Consider the following 19,060-nt stretch of genomic DNA (forward strand, 5'->3'; position numbering starts at 1 on the left):
ACATTATACACAAAAAGGAACTCAACACGGATTAAAGACTTAAATGTAAGATCTGCAACCATAAAACTCCTAGAAGAAAATACAGGCAGTAAGTTCCTTGGCACTGGTCTTGGCAGTGATTTTTTTTTTTTTTTTGGATCTGACTCCAAAAGCAAAAATAAGCAAGCAGGACGATACCAAACTAAAAACCTTCTGCACAGCAAAGAAAACCACCACCAAAATGAAAAGGCCAGCTACTAAATAGGAGAAAATATTTGCAAATCATATCCAATAAGAAGTTAATACCAAAAATATATAAATAACTCAGACAATTCAATAGCAAAAGAAAAAAAATTCAATTACAAAATGAGCAGAAGATCTGAATCAACGTTTTTCCAAAGACATACAGGGGCCAGCAGTTACGTTAAAAGGTGCTCAATATCATCGATCAACAGGGAAATGCAAATAAAAACCTCACACCTGTTAGAATGGCTGTAATCAAAGAGACAAGAAATAACAAGTGTTGGCAGAGATGTGGAGAAAAGGGAACCTTTGTGCAATGGTAATGAGAATGCAAACTGGTGCGGTCACTAGGGAGGTTCCCCCAAAAATTAAAACTAGAAACACCATATGATCCAGCAATTCCACTTCTGAGTATCTATCTGAAGAAAATAAAAACAGTAATTCAAAAAGATATAAGCATTCTCATGCTCACTGCAGCATTATTCACAACAGCCAAGATATGGAAACAACCTCAGTGTCCACTGACTACTGAATGGATGAAGAGATGGCATATATACGCATATATACGCACAGAGTAATAATCAGCTATAAAAAGGAATGAAGTCTTGCCACTTGTGAAAACATGGAAAGACCCTGAAGGCATTATGGTAAGTGAACTGAGTCAGAGTAAAACAAATACCACATGCTCTCACTCAAATGTGGAATCTTAAAAACAAAAACAAGCTCATAGATACAGACAACGGATTGGACGGATTGGTGGTTGCCAAAAACAGGTGAATGGGTGAAAGACCTCCAAAGTTATAAATGTCCAGTTATAAAATAAGTAACTCTTGTGATGTAATGTAAAGCATGGTGACTACAATTAAAAACACTGCACTGCATATCTGAAAGTTGCTAACAGAGAAAATCTTAAAAGTTCTCATCACAAGAAAAGATTCTGTAATAAAGTATTATGATGGGTGCTAACTAGATTTATAGTAGTCATCATTTCAACACGCATTCAAGTATCTACTCATTGTGTGGTACACCTGAAACTAATATAAGGAAATATATAACTAATATAAGGAAAACTGGCCATCCAGTTTTCCCAATACCATGTTTTTGAAGAGACTGCCATTTGTCCACTGTATATTCTTGGCTTCTTTTATTGTAAAGAATTGTTTATAAAAAGAAATGATTTCTGGGGGCACCTGGGTGGCTCAGTAGGTTAAGCATCCGACTTCAGCTCAGGTCACGATTTCAGGGTTTGTAGGTTCAAGCTCCGCATTGGGCTCTGTGCTGACAGCTCGGAGCCTGGAGCCTGCTTCAGATTCTGTGTCTCCCTCTCTCTGTCCCTCCCCTGCTCATGCTGTCTTTCTCTCTCAAAAATAAATAAATATTTTAACAAATTAAAAAAAAAGAGTTATATGAACATTCTTTAGTTTATGTTAATTTTGATCATATTTGCTCTCTCACGTCCACTTTCATGTCCCTCCCACTCATTCTCCATGCTACAGCCAGAATGGTGTACCTGATCTAAAATCTTCCAAAGGCTTCCAGCTTCCACCAGAATAAGGTCCGAAATTTTTACAGGGCTTTAAAAGGCACTGCATCTCTAGCTGCATTTGGTGCCCTTCCTCCCACACCCTGCTTTCCTACCTGTGAGTTCTAGAACTAGAAGGATGTTTTTGTTCCACACCCTTTCACTACCTGGGGCACTCGCTCACAGTAATGCATCCTGTGTGTCACAGTGCGAGCATCACCTCTCAAGAGATTTTCACCCATCTGTCCTTCCCAGGAGAGCTTAGCCAGCCCCACGTCCTCACACAGCTTCCTCTATTCTCCTTTAAAGCATTCAGTACCTGGGGAAATTGTTAGATGTCTGTCTTCACCTCCAGGATGTAGATCCCATGAAGGCAAGAGTATGCTCATTGCTTTACAACAAGTTCTTAGCCCAGTGCTTTGTACTCAGTGGATTGCGTTTCTTGACTGATTGCGTTAAAGAGTGAATAGAATAGATGGAGGATGGATGGACAGAGGGTAGCAGAATTGTATTGTTAGCATTTCTCCTATCCTTTTTTTAATCTCTAAAATTATACCATTTTAATTCTAAAAATTAATGGTCCAACTAGAAAGTATCAGATACGTATTTGTTTTTATAAAATATATTACATATTTAGATCGACTATTAGCTAAAATACAAAGCAGGGAAAAATAATTAGAAAAATCATGTATAAGTGTCTATCCTGGTTATACTTTTATTTTTAGGCAAGGTTATTTATCATTTATTTTAATTAACGTTTTCTTCCTTGATTAAAATAACTCTCTTGAATCAAAGAACATGTTTAAATTCACAGATATATTTCAATTTCATAGCCTCACATTTAATATGGGTACAAAGACTCTATTGAAAGTCCTCTTTGAGCAATCAAAATACAAGTAACAGACATGTAGTTGCTATGGGGTAGGGGTCTGTATGTGTGCTCTCACAGAATTCTCTTTTCTTTCAATGTTTTAGGTACTTTTTTTCTTCCATAACAGAAATCCTTTTTTTAAAATTTTTTTAATGTTTTAATTTATATTTGAGAGAGAGAGAGAGGGAAAGAGGGAGGGGGGGGGGGGAGTGGGGCAGAGAGGGAGACACAGAATCTGAAGGAGGCTCCAGGCTCTGAGTTGTCAGCAGAGAGCCTGACATAGGGCTCAAACCCACGAACCATGAGATCATGAACTGAGCCAAAGTTGGCCACTTAACCAACTGGGCCACCCAGGCACCCCAAGAATATTCATATATTCTGTAAAAGACTCATTTCCTAAATTTTTCCCTTCCATTGACCAATGTTTTATTCACCAAAAAATATCACTTGCTCGGTGCTTCTTACAATCGTCGGCATGAACTGAAACAAAGGGGGTGTGCAGGTAGTGAAGCACACAGACAGCTGGATAAATACGTGGCTGGGTTGTGCCCAGCGACCTAGTACTCTTTCACAATGGCTGGAGAGCCCAGGAGCCTGTGAGAAGAATCGGCCACACAAATAAGCAGGAAATCTCTTAAAAGATACTTTGGCCCAGCACTTTCTATTAAATATATTTTCCCAAGGAATATGACATTAATGTATAACTTGCACTCATAAATGAGGTTTCCCAAATAGTCAAGTATACTGTTACCCCCCCCCCCCAAAAAAATGAAAAGTAAACACAGTGAAGTAAATGTAAATATTATCATACACACCTCCCACTGCCAGACTTCTTCCAAAGAGTGAACTATAGCAAAATGTAAGCACTATTTATTAAAGGTAGGTTTGCAAATTCCATTTCTGTACAATGGTGGCTACCATGACATTACCCAGGCCAGTTCTGGCATTTGTTGCGGGACAAAAAGATTGAAGATAACACGGTCTTAAATTCTTTCTATGGTGACGGGTTTGGTTCATTGGAAGAGAATGGTACATCTGTAACTTTCCTAATATTCTTTTTTCGTTTTTAAGGTTTATTTATTTTTGAGATAGTGAGAAACAGAGTGTGACTAGGACAGGGGCAGAGAGAGATGACACACAGAATCCGAAACAGGCTCCAGGCTCTGAGCTGTCAGCACAGAGCTTGACACGCGGCTCGAACTCAGGAACTGTGAGATCATGGCCTGAGCTGAAGTCGGATGCTTAAACTATTGAGCCCCCTAGGAGCCCCACTCTCCTAATACTCTGAAGTCTCGTTCTGGAGGCAAAACCTAGGGGATTTTTAGAGACTACAGAGTGGAGATGAGTGACGGGGGTTTTATGAAGCAGTCTCCTGCCTCTCTCCCCCCGCCCGCCCCCTTTCTTTCCCTCTCCAGATGAAGAACATACACATTATAGCTTTAAATAACCAGAAAGAAGCAAATAAAAGGACTGGAAAGGAGTTTCTGAAATTTCCTTAACCACTTTAGAGAAAATTCTTAGCCATATAACTGATCACTAGCAAAAAGAAAAGAGTTTCTGGGATTCACAGAAATAAGCCCTTGTCTGCCAAAGCTTTCATCCATAGGAAGAATCTAAAATGTTCAAAAGACAGCCCTTTGGGATGAGAGTAAAGAGCAGAATTGGGAAAAATTAAATCTCTCATGAAAGTGGAACATGGACACAGCGACAGCATTCAGCAAGGAGCCCAATTTACATGCCTCACTTATTTCTCCTTCAACAGTTTCAGAACACCTCAAAGCACTGCCTGGTGCAATCCAGGGAGAACAGAGTATCTAAAAGATGGTTCTTTTCTAAGTATGACCACAGGATGATAACACAACTTTTCCCGAGCAAGAGAAAGCATGACAGGTTCTGTTCTCTTTCCCTCTTCTGAGCCAAGGAAGCCATAAAGCATAGCCCTGTCAGGAACACTCCAGAGCAGGCAGTGAACAGACCCAGCGGTGGGTGAGCAGGCCACCCAATGAGTGAGAAGACCACCCGGTGGTTGATCAGGTTACCCGGTGGGTGAGCAGACTACCCAATAGGGCTGCTGGCACTGAGCACAGCACGAACACCCAGGGAGGTGCAGAATCCCACCTGCTCTGCGGGACAAGTGTCAATGCCCTCAGGCCAAAGAAATCACTTTAGAGGAAAAAAAAAAAGCTTTTATTTTTGGTATGCATCAGACACGACACCTGTTTCCCACCCAGACAGACTCATCTCTCAAAAGGCTGTTGTCACTATATGCACAGCTAGGAAGTCGAGGGGATCCTGTCTCTCTTTTGACATCACAACTGTTCACCTGGTCACTATCAACACCTAAATGAAACAGGATATTCCAATTACTTGGTAAAAAGTAAAGGATATGCAAAGTAGCAGCTTTCCTTTTGTATTTTCTCTACTCACCTAATAGCTCTCACTTGCAAGCCAATTTGGTTCAAAATGATCCAGTTAGCCAAAAATAGTATTAAAATTATAACGAACCATAATAAAAGGCTTCAGAAAAATACAGACTCAGAACTGGAACAGAAAATAGGGCTGTATTTTTATGAATTAAGTAAATGGTATTATTATCATATAACTGAATTCAACAACATCAACAGAAGTAGTAAGAGCAATTATGTATTGAGTTCTTATTATATGCCAAGCACTATGGTATGAGTTTTACATGCACCCTGTCATCTAATTTTCTCAATGAGGTAGATACTATTATTGTCCCCATTTATAGGTGAGGAAACAAAGGCATGGGAAGATTTAGTGATATGCCCCAAATCACAGAGTGGCTGAACACAATACTTTTCATTACAACACTACAGGCAACTGTATATACAACTTAGCATTTTTTGATTTCTGACTTTGGTCACGTTCACCAAGAATTCATTTTGTCCCTTCCAGAGAGAACTATTTCTTCTTTACCAGCCACATAAAATCAAATTAAAATATAAATCAAAAATCTTGAAAACTTTCAGAATTCACAGCCCCAAATCCTGACCAGTAAGCAGTGACAACTCATTCCTTCAAAACACTAGCAGGAATTTAATCCTCAGGGAGATGTCAGGCATCTTCTCAGGGTCTCTGTGGGCCTTGCTGTTTACCAGACAGCAAACTAGTTTGAAGACCTTTTCGCCTCTCAGCAGAAACAATCTTTTTACTCATTACCACATAGAATCAGAAGAGAGATCCTATTTTTCATAACTAAGAACAATGCGATGGCACCAGCCACAGACTCTGTAAAAACCCACAGAAGGAAGAGAAGGAAATGGTACACAGCAGGCAGCAAAACAGCAATCAAGAAAATGGAAACAATTTTCTTCTTACTGCATGGTACTTGGAATTTCAACACATTCTCATGGTCTAGGATAACATAGAAACAATGAGTCTGGCTCTCTGATAAGGCCACTCATAAGAGCAACTGATACACATTACATTATATTCTGTATCTTTATTCTGCGACATTTTCCTTCTTTATGTGGCCCAGATGCTATATGCTACATTTTAGGCACAATTGCTATATTTGAAACATTCCACATCTGGCTAATTCTGTCTTGGTTCCACTGGCTGGAGCTACCATTAAGGCTTAGAGAGCCCTGTTATTCAGTGTGGTCAGCAGATCAACAGCATTACCTGCAAACTTGTTAAAAATGCAGAATCTCAGGTCCTCCCCTAGACCCAATAAACCCAAGTTTTCACTTTAATCAAGTTCCATGTGACTTATATACACATTGAGGACAGAGAAGTACTTCCTTAGAAAGTCTGATTTAGCAAATGTGTGGTGAGGATTAGGAATCTACATGTTAAATAAGCACCCTAGGTTACTCTGGTTCCAAGGAGCTTCTGACAACACTTTGAAAAAAAAATTTGCTTCCTGGTCCAACTGGTATCATATTCCTTGTGGTAATCCAAGCTTTCTAGCTAAAACTGGACATATCTGACACACTCAATTCTAAAGACAATTCTGAAAGGTTAAAAATAGAATAAAACGTTTAATGCATCTTTAAAAACCAGGATGTTCTAAATAAAATTATATGATTGAAAATGAGAATCCCATGGGGTATTTTTCCAAAACACATAACTCACTCTCTTGCTGGGGAGAGTGGATTCTATGACCACTGACACCTCTCTGAAGGAATCACTCTGGGAATACATTACAGCAACCAACAGCAGTGGGAATGGGATGATGAAACATCACTAAGGACAACAAAAAGACACGGAAAAGTGTGCCTGGGTGGCTCAGCTGGTTAAGAGTCCCACTCTTGATTTTGGCTCAGGTCATGATCTTACCACTCAGGAGATAGAGGCCCCCAACCCCCACCCCAGGCTGCTGATGGGCTTGAGCCTGCTTAAAATTCTCTCTCCCTCTTCCTCTCATCCTCCCAGGCAGGAGTGTGCACACACTCATTCATATACTCATATGTGTGTGTATGTGTATGTGTGTGTGTATATATACATGTATGTATACATACGTATGTATACATATCTATGTATACATACGTATGTATACATAGATATGTATACATACGTATGTATACATATGTATATATGTATACTTTTTAAAATATTTTTAAAAACACAAGGAAAGTTACCACAAATATCATAAACTGGATAGATTCACAATTACTAATTTGTTTTTCTTCCAAACTTTTATATTCATCCAGACATATGCAGACATGTATTTTATACCTAATTGGGGTCAAATGATATGTACACTTCTGTATATTCTTTTCACTTAAGTTTTTTATAACATCAGCATTTTCCCAAGGCATTAAATATTTCTCAAAAAAAAAAAACACACTGTTGCATAATAATTCATTGTATTACTAGACTAGAATGCATTTCCCCCTAAGTTCCTTTACTTCAGGTTCTACATAGAGTTTTTATTTATTTTATTTATTTATTTTTTGCTTTGGGATAGCTCCTACCTGCTCTGATACCAGATTTTTGTCTTTGGTGCTAGGTCTCCAACTTTCTAGCAATTCCCTGCAGCATATCCCTGGGTCCAAACAGGTGTCCCACCAATTAAATCTGCTTTTCTTGCTCTCAGTCTGCCCAGCATCTTGCTGTCTCCCCAACCCTCCCCCCAACCTCCACCAGGCTCTTCCAGAGTCAAAGATAAACCCATTGGTCTCAGAAACTATGCAGATGAGAGATAATGTACAGTAATTTGTCCAAAGGTGTCTAACTCATAAATAATAGAGGTAAGAATCGAAATCAGATCTTCTGATTCAATGTATATTCTCCTTAGCAGTAGTTAAAAACTCCTCAATTTCACGTCTCAATCTTGTTTTCCTATTTCCTTTCAATCAATGCCTTTTCACTATTTCCCTACATCATACTCAAAAAGAGGTATATTCGAGTTTTCTAGACAATGTTTGTTTTCAATGACTATAGTAAGGTGTATCAGGGTAACAGAGAGACCATAATCTGAAATCAACTTTGATCATCTGGAGACAAACTATCAGAACCAACAAGTTAAATTTAGCTAGTTCAAGCATTTGAAGAATAACACAGATTGAAAAAAGTTGACTACAGCATAAAATTTTATTTCATTCCACTCAATAAATATTTTTGAGTGCCTACTATGTACCAGGCATCGTGTGACTATTTTTGAGGGATAAAACATCTGGGGATAAAACAGCTGCCCATAATCTGCACGACAACATACTCGGCAACAGAGGGAAATGATTTAGATTAGAAAAATATGGTTAAAGAAACTCTCCTTGCAATCAATATTGGGTCATATCTGACTATCTTTGGACCCCATAGTTTGAGACAGATTTGAGAAAGAAGGTTCAAAGGGCAACCCAAAAAGACTAAAAGTGGGTTGAAAAACAATATTTCTAAGAAAAGGTTTATGAAACAGAAATTACTGAGCCCAAAAAAGAAACAGCTGAGTCATTTCCTGAGCGTGTTCTTTTAATACATGGAGTATGGGGTCTGGAGACATTGACCAGCTGTGTCCATCAGCCATAATTACCTGACAATACTGAAGTGGTGTGCACTGTAATTTCAAGAATTTATATTAAAGAGAGAATATCCCAACAGTAAGGCGGGTTACTGTGAGAGACTTTAGTTACCATTAGAGATTTTGAATGTAAGGGGGATGATTTGTTTTAAGCCTCCTAAGGATATCACTCTTGAGTAATTAACTGATATTCACCTAGCTGAAAGATTTTAGGCCCCAAATTAAAATGTGAAATGGCTATATTATAATTCTTCCATCCCGATTGCTTATTTGAAGTTAAAATTTTTCTGTTTTGAACCTCTTTTCTTTCTAGGAGTAGTAATGGGACAAAAATTCCAGCTTCAATGGTATTTTGTTTATATCTACAAGAAATGTTGTTTTTAGGGGCGCCTGGGTGGCGCAGTCGGTTAAGCGTCCGACTTCAGCCAGGTCACGATCTCACGGTCCGTGAGTTCGAGCCCCGCGTTGGGCTCTGGGCTGATGGCTCAGAGCCTGGAGCCTGTTTCCGATTCTGTGTCTCCCTCTCTCTCTGCCCCTACCCCGTTCATGCTCTGTCTCTCTTCTGTCTCAAAAATAAATAAATGTTGAAAAAAGAAATGTTGTTTTTAAAAAATGTGTGTGCCCTCTTACAGGCCAACTTTCAAATAATAAAGGTATAAAGCAAAAATTATTTGAGCAAGTCTCAGAAGCTAGGAAATAAAGGCTTTAACTCGTTATCTCTAAACTGACATCATCTTTCTTCTCATTAGCATTCAATTTTCAGGTTTAATATTCCACTGAATAGAATTCCAATCTCTAAAATGAAAGGATGAAGGGAGGGAAGAAAGAGAGGGAAAAATGGTGGAAGCACCACGGTAAAAAAAAAAAAAAGGAGAGAGAAAAAGGAAAGAAACAATGTTTTAATTCATAAATACAGATTAAACGTGTTGTTACACTAAACTAGCTTTTGTATGGATAACGCACAATGATTATTTCATGTTAAAATGCTATCAGTGATCAATTCATTCCTTTGTTCCACAAATGGTGTTCAAGTGTCAATTATGTGCCAAGCATCATTCTAGGTTCTTGAGATACACCAATGAACAAAACAGACAAAGATCCCTGTCCTCAAAAAGTTTGTATTCTAGTAGGGAGATACAATGGACATGATGAATAAGTAAATAATACGGTATAGTAGAAGGTGATAAATGCTACTAAAAAGAGAAAAACAGTAGAAAGCTGTGCTGGTGGTGGTTGGTAGAGGTCACAATTGAATACAGGGGTCAGGGTGGCTTCACTGATAAGCTGATACCTGCGTGAAGAAGTGAGAAAGTAAGCCGAGCTGAGGGCTAGGGGAAGAGTGTTCTAGGGAGAGGGATTGGTTGCAGCAAAAGTTCTCCAGTCTGAGGATCAGTGAGGAGGCACAAGTGGAGTCAATGAGGGCACAGTTGAGGAGATGAGAGCCTCTAGGACTCTGTGACACACTGGGAGGGCTTATGGTCTTATGGAACCAATTGCTTGCTGATGCAGAGCTTTGAATGACATCTCATTTATATTTAAATTTTTTAAATGTTTATTTTTGAGAGACAGAGAGAGACAGAGACAGAACATGAGTGGGGTAGGGACAGAGAGAGAGGAAAACACAGAATCCAAAGCAGGCTCCAGGCTCTGAGCTGTGAGCACAGACCCTGACGCGGGGCTTGAACTCACACACTGTGAGATCATGACCTGAGCCAAAGTCGGATGCTTAACTGCTTAACAGACTGAGCCATCCAGGTGCCGCATCATTTATATTTTAAAAGATCCCTCTAGCAAGGTACCAAGGGTGGCTCATTCAGTTAAGTGGTTCAGGTCATGATCGTGTGGTTTGTTAAGTCTGAGCCCTGTATAGGGCTCTCTGCTGTCAGCACAGAGCCTGCTTTGGATCCTCTGTCTCCTACTCTCTCTGCCCTTTCCCTACTCATATTCTCTTTCTCTCTCTCTCAAAAATAAACATTAAAAAAATAAATATAAAAGACCCCTCTAGGTGTTGGGTTGAGAGGAGACAATGGAGGGACCAGGGTAGAAGCAGGGAGACCTGTTGGAAGGCTCCGGTGGTGTAGGTCCATGCTTTCTCACCCATAAAGCTGAAATCCACAGACTGTTTCTGTAACTCATCACGTGGCAGAAGTAACCTACACTTAAGCAAACTGTCTTTGGCAGCCAAATTAGTGTAAATATTCCTATGTTTCACTGTAGAAACATTAACCTGCCTTGGTATACATATGTACCTTATTACTTCTCTAAAATGTAAAAAAATCTGTATTCCACAAATCATCTAGATGAAGGAATTCAGACCTGTACTCCAGGGGAAGAATGGCTTGGGTCAGGGTGGCCGTGCTGGAGATGGTGAGAGGTGGTCCCACTTTAGATAGTATTTGAAGGTAAGGCTAACAGCATTACCATACAGATTGAATGTGGGTATACAAAGAGTAATTTAAGATGATTCTAAATTCTTTGGTCTTAGCAACTAGTAGGATGGAGGTGACATCTCCCGAGTGAGAAAGACCATGGGTAGAATGTATTTGGGCTGATGATCAGAAACAAGTAGATGTGCGGAATTTGACACATGCATTTCTGTCCAACTGGAAAGGTTAAACAGGCAGGTGGATATACAAATCTAGAGTTGGGGGAGAAGTTGGGCTACAGATGTATTTGTATTATAATTTTTTTCCTTGATTTCCTTTTAAAATATCTTTAGTCTTTTCTCAGGGGGAGAAAAGACACACACACACACACACACACACACACACACACACACACACACACACAGAATAAAGAAAAGCTCTGTTAAACAACCTTTTCCATTAAACAAATATATATCTTTCAATGTAAAGAAAAATACAATTGAAGTATAGGGCTGTTTGGAGATTGCCTCACAGCAGTTGTAAATAATATCACCTGACAATTTATGAAATGAGAAGAGCCAAATTCTATTCTCAGATCCGTGGAGAGAAGAAGGATGGTTTCAAGAAATTATTTTGCCAGATGTAAAGAAAATATTCAACGAAGAGATGGTGTTGAACTAAAACAGTGCTAAGGTTCCTCTCTGTTTTCACAGTGAATAAACACTAGTTGTTTGCCCTGAGTTAAAAACTTAGAATCCTCCCCTTTTTCAGAAAATATGCTATAATCACAAGAGAGCAAATTAAGAAGTGTCCAAAATACCCTCCTACGTGCTAACAGTAACCAGCAGCTATAGCTGAAGATGAAATGAGGGTGAAATCTAATTTGGGGCAATAGTGTCTAGAGGCAGCAATGCTATCTGTGGAATGCAACCACCTTGGCATCCGATCAAAGTAATTCTTTTCCAGGGCATGTCTTTAAGACCACACTCTCTTAGAACGAGTGCTCTCAAACATCATCAGAACCCATGTCTCCCTAATTTTATCCTGCTAAATTCAATCGGTGAACTCGATTGGATTGCTTATTTTTAATTCACATGTGTGTTGATACAGAGAGGAATAATGGAAAGAAAGACATACTTTTTAAAAAGAGAAAAAATTAAAGGCTCAGAAAGATGTTGATATCTATGTTATTACAATGTCTTTATATATTATGTAGCCAAGTTTTTACGACCCTACGTTAAGGCAACAGAATAATAGAAGTACTATATGTACTTTAAGCACCCACGAATAAAGATCCCACTGTATGACCTCAAAGAGATGAAAACAAAACAATGTAGAGGAGTAAAATAGAGATACTGCAGAGACAAAGAAAGAAAAAGAAGAAAGGAGGGCAAGAGAAAGGGAAAGAGTAGAAAAATTACAAATATATTATTTTCAAGTAAAAGATATGTGCATATTAGTAGATCTACCATCTGATTCCTCTAAAAATTATATTTATTGCCCAAAACACACACAATTACAACTACATCAGAATGAGAGAATTTCAATCTCTCTTTAAATGGACAATGACCTAGAAGGAAAATTTGAGAGTCACACACAAGCAAAGAGAAATGTCTTCTCTTTTAAAAAGATCATAAAGGCCAGTATTCTTTTCACCTGGTAAACAACTGCAAAAGTATTCACTATAAGGGAGCAAGGTCTGGTTCCATCACGGAGGAATGGGAAAAGGAAAAGAAGAAACTAGTACCGGGAGAGGAGAAGAGGAGACAGGAGGAGTGAACACAAAGGTGGCTAAGAATAAGCACAGTGAAACGTGACAAATGGATAAATACAGGGTGAATATTTCCAAGTGGTAAAATGGCACATTTTGGTCTGGTCATAAGGCAACCTCTTCCTTCTTCAGAACTTGTGGCTTTACCTGTAGCCTCTATCTTCATGGGTGACACCATCCTTTACCCACTTACCCCTGAAAATCTGGGAGAAAGATTCCATATCCAACCACCGGTCACAGCGAACAGAAGGGGAAGCAGAAGGGGATTCTCCTCAATCCTTGACCCAACCCTCTGGTTTACTGGCACTTTATTGCCTATGCTAGGCTGCTTCCTACTTCTTTGCCTTTGGTGTGCTGTCTACATGAACTTCAGTGCCTCCCTTTTCTCACGCTCTTTGCCCCTTTTCACTCAGGAAGCCCTCCTCACCCCAAATACGCCCTCAATAAATATTTGATTAGGTGCCCCTTCTATTTCCATAAAGTGCTACACAAATCTCTCTCACCGACACACTACCCCAGTTATCCTCAGGGTGACCATCTTTTCCCAACAAGATTATACATTTTCTGTTTTATCTTTGTAAATCCAATGCCTAATACAGGGCCTGGGATTCTAAAACACACTCAAAAATGTTCACAGATTAAATGAACGATTAGATTAAAAGTTAAATGGCACTGATATAGCAAGCTTCCCATCTCAGAGTTTTTGAGGAGATCTGAACATGTTAGGAGAGTTCTCACACCGGATAGGAGCTATGACCCACTACATGACTTCATGATATTCCCTTCATTGCTACACACATTGTTAGTTACCCAGCTGATTGCCTTTTATACAGTTCTTTATAACATTTAACAATAAGGACACATGACTTATATTTTGTACAGCTAATTCTTTTTATAAGTTTCATTCTTATTCAAGGCATGGCCTATGATTGAAATGTCATTATAAAGGGCTGATTAAAAACGTGCTTAATACAAAAGCCCCTGAGTAGCCAAGGCAATCCTGAGAAAGAAGAACAAAGCAGGAGGCATCACTCTGCCTGATTTCAAGCTATACTATAAAGCTGCAGTCATCAAAACAGTGTGGTGTTGGCATAAAAACAGATGTACAGACCAATAGAACAAAATCAACAGTGCAGGAATAAACTGAAGCATATGTGATCAACTAATATTTGACAAGGGAACCAAGAATACTCAATGGAGAAAAGAGTCTTTTCGACAAATGGTGCTGGGAAAATTGGATGTTCACATGCAAAAGAATGAAACTGGACCCTTATCTTATACAACACACACAAATTAACTCAAAATTGATTAAATACTTGAATTTAAGGCCTGAAACTATGAAACTCTTAGAAGAAAACATAGGAAAAAGTTCCTTGACATGGGTCTTGGCAATGATTTTATTGGATATGACACCTAAAGCACAAGCAATAAAATAAAAAACAAGTGGGACTACATCAAATTGAAAAGCTTCTGCACAGCAAAAAAAGACCATCAACAAAGTGAAGACAAACTACGGACTGGAGAAAAATACTTGCAAACAATGTATCTGGTAAGGGGTTAATATCTAAAATATACAGGGAACTCATACAACTCAACAGGAAAAAACCCCAAATGATCCAAATAAAAATGGGCATAGGTTGTGAATAGACATTTTTCCAAAAACGACACACACATGGGCAATGCCAAATGAAAAGAGAATCAACGTCCATAATTATCATGGAAATGCAACTTAAAACCTCCATGAGATACCACCTTGTGCCTGTTAGAATGGCTACCATCAAAAAAGACAAGAGATAACAAATGCTGGCAAAGAGGTGGAAAAAAAGAGAGCCCTCGGGGCACTGTTGGTGGGACTGTAAATTGGTGCAGCCCCCATGGAAAACAGTATGGAGGTTCCTCAAAAAATTAAAACTAGAATTACCATATGATCCAGCTATTCCACTTCTGGGTATTTATCCAAAGAAAATGAAAACACCATGTCAAAGAGATATCTCCACCCCCATGTTCACAGCAGCATTATTTGCAATAGCCACAACATGGAAACAACCTCAGTGTCTATCAATGGATGGATGGATAAAGAAGGTGTGGTATAAATACACAATGGAATATATATACAATTCAGCCTTTAAAAAATGAGAAAATCTTGCCATGTAAGACAATATGGATGCACCTTGAGGCATTATGCTAAATCAGGTCAGAGAAAGACAAATACTATATGACCTCACATATTATACTTAGAATCTTAAAAAAAAAAAAAACTTACAAAAAATGATCAGATTTGTGGTTACCAGGAGTGGTGGGTAGCGGGGGAGAACTGGAGGAAAGTGGTCAAAAGGTACAAACCTCCAGTTATAAGATCAATAAGTACTAGGGATATAGTGTACAATGTTATGACTACAGTTAACACTGCTATTGGATTTATATGAAAGTTGTTATGAAAATAAATCCTAAGAGTTCTCATCACAGAAAAATTTTTTTCTTATGTACCTATATGAGATGATGGATGTTAACTAAACTTACTGTGGTAATCATTTCACGATCTATGTAAGTCAAGCCGTTACACTGTATTCCTTAAACTTACATAGCACTGTATGTCAATTATAGTTCAATAAAACTGGAAAAAAACACAATATGTGCTAACATTTATATGACTTACTGAACACATCTCCTCTGGGCTTCTGAGGATCTGTCTGTATCCTGTTGTCAACTGTAATCCATCTTGGAGATGTAGTGGCAACTGGCAGTACAGTTGTTAGTCTGGTACTTGGTCTTTCCGGGGTTGTTATTGGTGATGTTCCGAATTCTGTGGGTGGCGGTGGGGTTGGCTGCGGTGTTGGCTCTGGTGTAGGTCTTATTGTTGGCTTAAAAGTGGGCCTGTTGGTAGCAGGAGGAATATATGGTGTCTTCAGAGGCCACCTAGTACTTCCAACATCAGGAATCCAATTACTGTGTCCTCCGTCACCCTTTGAAATAGTACCATTTCCCTTTGGTACATGAATTGGACCTGATGGCTCAATCATGACTTTTGGAATATCTGAAAGAGTCAAAGAATTTAAATTAGTGTGTGACCATCTCTCTCTAAAAGCTTAGTTGTGGAGGGGCGCCTGGGTGGCTCAGTTGCTTAAATGTCTGACTCTTGATTTCAACTCATGATCGCACACTTTGTGAGTTCAAGCCCCATGTCGGGCTCTGAACTGACAGAGCAGAGCCTGCTTGGGATTCTCGCTCTCTGCCCCTCCCCCTGCTTCTCTCACATGTGTGCTTTCTCTCTTTCAAAATAAATAAACACTAAAAAAAAAAAGGTCACTTGTGGAATCAAATTGTGAAAAACACATTAGAATATCTAATGCCAACTAGGCTTACTTTTCACATTTAGAATATTCCCTTACTGTAAGTCATACTGTTTTCCAAATAACAACTGTGTGTATATGTATTTGATATATACATAGGTATTCATACACACATATATCCATCCTGCAGATATATGCAGAAGTTATATTGGTATTTCTGTAAGGGATATGTATTATTTAAAACACAAAGAATTTCAAGTCTCTGTAAAATGGAAATAGACATCACTGAGATTTTTTTAAATGCAGAAACATTCTAAGTTTTTTAAAATATGAGAAATGTATGTTGAGAGTCTATGTTAAGTGTCCCTATAGCACACCCATATAATAAAATCATGTTTCAAACTGTCTAAAGACTAATACTTTTCCATACTCTATATAAATTCAACTCATGCAAAACATTTTTTTTTTAAATTTTTTTTTCAACGTTTATTTATTTTTGGGACAGAGAGAGACAGAGCATGAACGGGGGAGGGGCAGAGAGAGAGGGAGACACAGAATCGGAAACAGGCTCCAGGCTCTGAGCCATCAGCCCAGAGCCCGACGCGGGGCTCGAACTCCCGGACCGCGAGATCGTGACCTGGCTGAAGTTGGACGCTCAACCGACTGCGCCACCCAGGCGCCCCCTCATTTTCTTCCTTCTTTCCTTCCTTCCTTCCTTCCTTCCTTCCTTATTTTTATTTAAATTTTAGTTAACATACAGGGCAATACTGGTTTCAGGAGTAGATTTAAGTGATTCAACACTTACATACGACACCCAGTGCTCATCACAAGTGCCCTCCTTGGTACCCATCACCCACCTAGCCCATTCCCCCACCCACTTCCCTCCGTCAACCTTCAGTTTATTCTCTATTACTAAGAATCTCTTGTGGTTAGTTTTCCTCTCTTCTCTTCCTACCCCTTCCCATATGTTCATCTGTTTTCATGCAAAATGTTTTCATTAAATGTTCTGTATATTTTTAAACTTGGTTTGCTTTCCCCCTTACTAATTTATACTATCACTTAAAAAAATTCAGAGGTCACTGTGATTATCTGTGGAATCTTTTTTTTTTTTGTGCTTATCTTCACCAAAAGGAATTAATAGTTAATCTTCCTGGAATGATACACTCATTCCAGGCTGGGAGTATGACTACATGACCCTTCAAAAATCCCTTAATCCCCATGATTTTATGGCTCATGATTTTCAGTAAATATTTTACTCCAAAAATTTAAAAATTATCTATTGTCACATGAACTATATACAAGATTATGGTCTTTGATTTGTAAAACTTGCATCTTGGAGGTTATTTTTTTCATGTTTATCAACTAACATAGCCATACTCCAAGCAGAACTTGTAAGAATTTAAAAAGCAAAAACAGTTCTAAATTTAGAGTAAATATCAGAATGATTTTTTAATAGTATTTGGAGACATAAAACACAGGAACAAAAGACGTAGAATATATTCATATTTTCTCCCTGTCATAATCTAATGTTAATGACAAACTTTTATTTCTGATTATAACAATATCTGATTTTCAGAGAGAGCTCCATAATTTCTTGCCAGCCAAACAGAGGCTATTGAGAAGTTTTAGCTCAGGAATTGAATGCTTTTAAGATTAGAATGTATTACTGCGTTGGGGTGCCTGGGTGGCTCAGTCAGTTAAGTGTCTGACTCTTGATTTCAGCTCAGGTCATGATCTCATGGTTCATGGGATCAAACCCCATTGTGATTCTGTACTGACAGTGCAGAGCCTGCTTGGGATTCTCTCTCTCCTCTCTCTGACCCCTCCTCTGCTCCTGTTCTCTCTCTCTCTCTCTCCCTCTCTCTCTCTCTCAAAATAAATAAATGTTAAAAAAAAAAAGAATGTATTACTGAGTCATTATTTTTTTTAAATACCTGAGTAAAGTGATTTGATTGCAGAAAATAGACTATATTATTAGCTATAAAAATTATACTTTCTTGATAATTAATCTAGTTCCTCATCTTCCCCAATAACTGCCTTTGTGCAATTCCATATATCCTGCTAGAATTGAAAGGTGGGAGATAAGCACTACTTACACACACAACTCAGTCCATCGCCCTGGTATCCATCTTTACATTTACACTTGTAGGACCCGTGCAAGTTGTAACATCGAGCAAAGCGGCTGCACTGATACTGACCAAGGGAACATTCATCTATATCTGCATCAGGAAGTGGGAAAAGAAGGGAGTTTATCCGGGAGAGGAGTATGATGGCAGCAAAACTATATAGAATCTCCAAAAAACATTTTTTTGAAAGGTCCGTGTAAAATCAGCAGATACACGGGAGTACCAGTGGTTGAACTGGACTTCTGCTTAATGTAAGGCCGGTACCCTCCCCTGCGTCTAACATCCCAATCACCACCCCAGTTAAGAAAGCTTTCCGCACCACAGGAAGAAACAAAACAAAATGACGGTCAGGGCTCATTACCGTGACATTGGTATTTGCCTGCAATGTACATGAGGTCGAAGCCTTTATGACACTTGCAGATGTAGCTCCCAAAAGTGTTGACACACTGCCTAAATCTAGGGCAGGACACTCTCCCGGTGGCACATTCATCAACATCTAGAAACATAAATCAATTGCGTCTCAGAGGAGCAGCATCGCCATGTTCAGATGCGATCGATTTTAAAATAAATGTCCGCACACAGCTGCCTGGAACAGAGTGGCTCATCATAAATGTTATCCAGCTGCTTGCCCTGACAGGCACCATAAATTCCACACCTCCAAATTTCCATGCATCCTCCTGACCAAAGCTGTCCTGCTCTCGCACCATAGCTCAGCAGAGATTGCACCTGTATCCACTAGTTGCTCCAACTGGAAACAGGAAGCATCCTTGACAACCCTATTTCCCATAACCTCAAATCATCAGGCCCAGTTAATTCTACCTCTGAAAAGTGATCGGGACTCATCTAGTCTTCTCTTCACCCACTACCTCTACTCTAGTCCAAGCTGCAATCTTCTTGGTTAGACTGTTG

At 39.0% G+C, this 19,060-nt stretch overlaps 1 protein-coding gene across 5 annotated transcripts in view; it reads right to left on the reverse strand.

Moving 5' to 3' along the window:
• The window catches only part of NPNT (nephronectin), an 84,072-nt gene that overhangs the window by 17,989 nt on the left and 47,023 nt on the right, over nt 1-19,060 (reverse strand). For all 5 annotated transcript variants that reach the window (XM_047855444.1, XM_047855445.1, XM_047855446.1 and 2 more), the window contains 3 exons: nt 18,513-18,647; nt 18,122-18,244; nt 15,392-15,769 (listed from right to left, as the gene is read on the reverse strand). In XM_047855444.1, coding sequence (XP_047711400.1) covers nt 15,392-15,769; nt 18,122-18,244; nt 18,513-18,647 — 636 coding nt within the window. The remainder of the gene's footprint in view (nt 1-15,391; nt 15,770-18,121; nt 18,245-18,512; nt 18,648-19,060) is intronic.

Source organism: Prionailurus viverrinus, chromosome B1 (genome assembly GCF_022837055.1).
Source record: "Prionailurus viverrinus isolate Anna chromosome B1, UM_Priviv_1.0, whole genome shotgun sequence".
In the NCBI taxonomy this organism is placed as follows: Eukaryota; Metazoa; Chordata; class Mammalia; order Carnivora; family Felidae; genus Prionailurus; species Prionailurus viverrinus.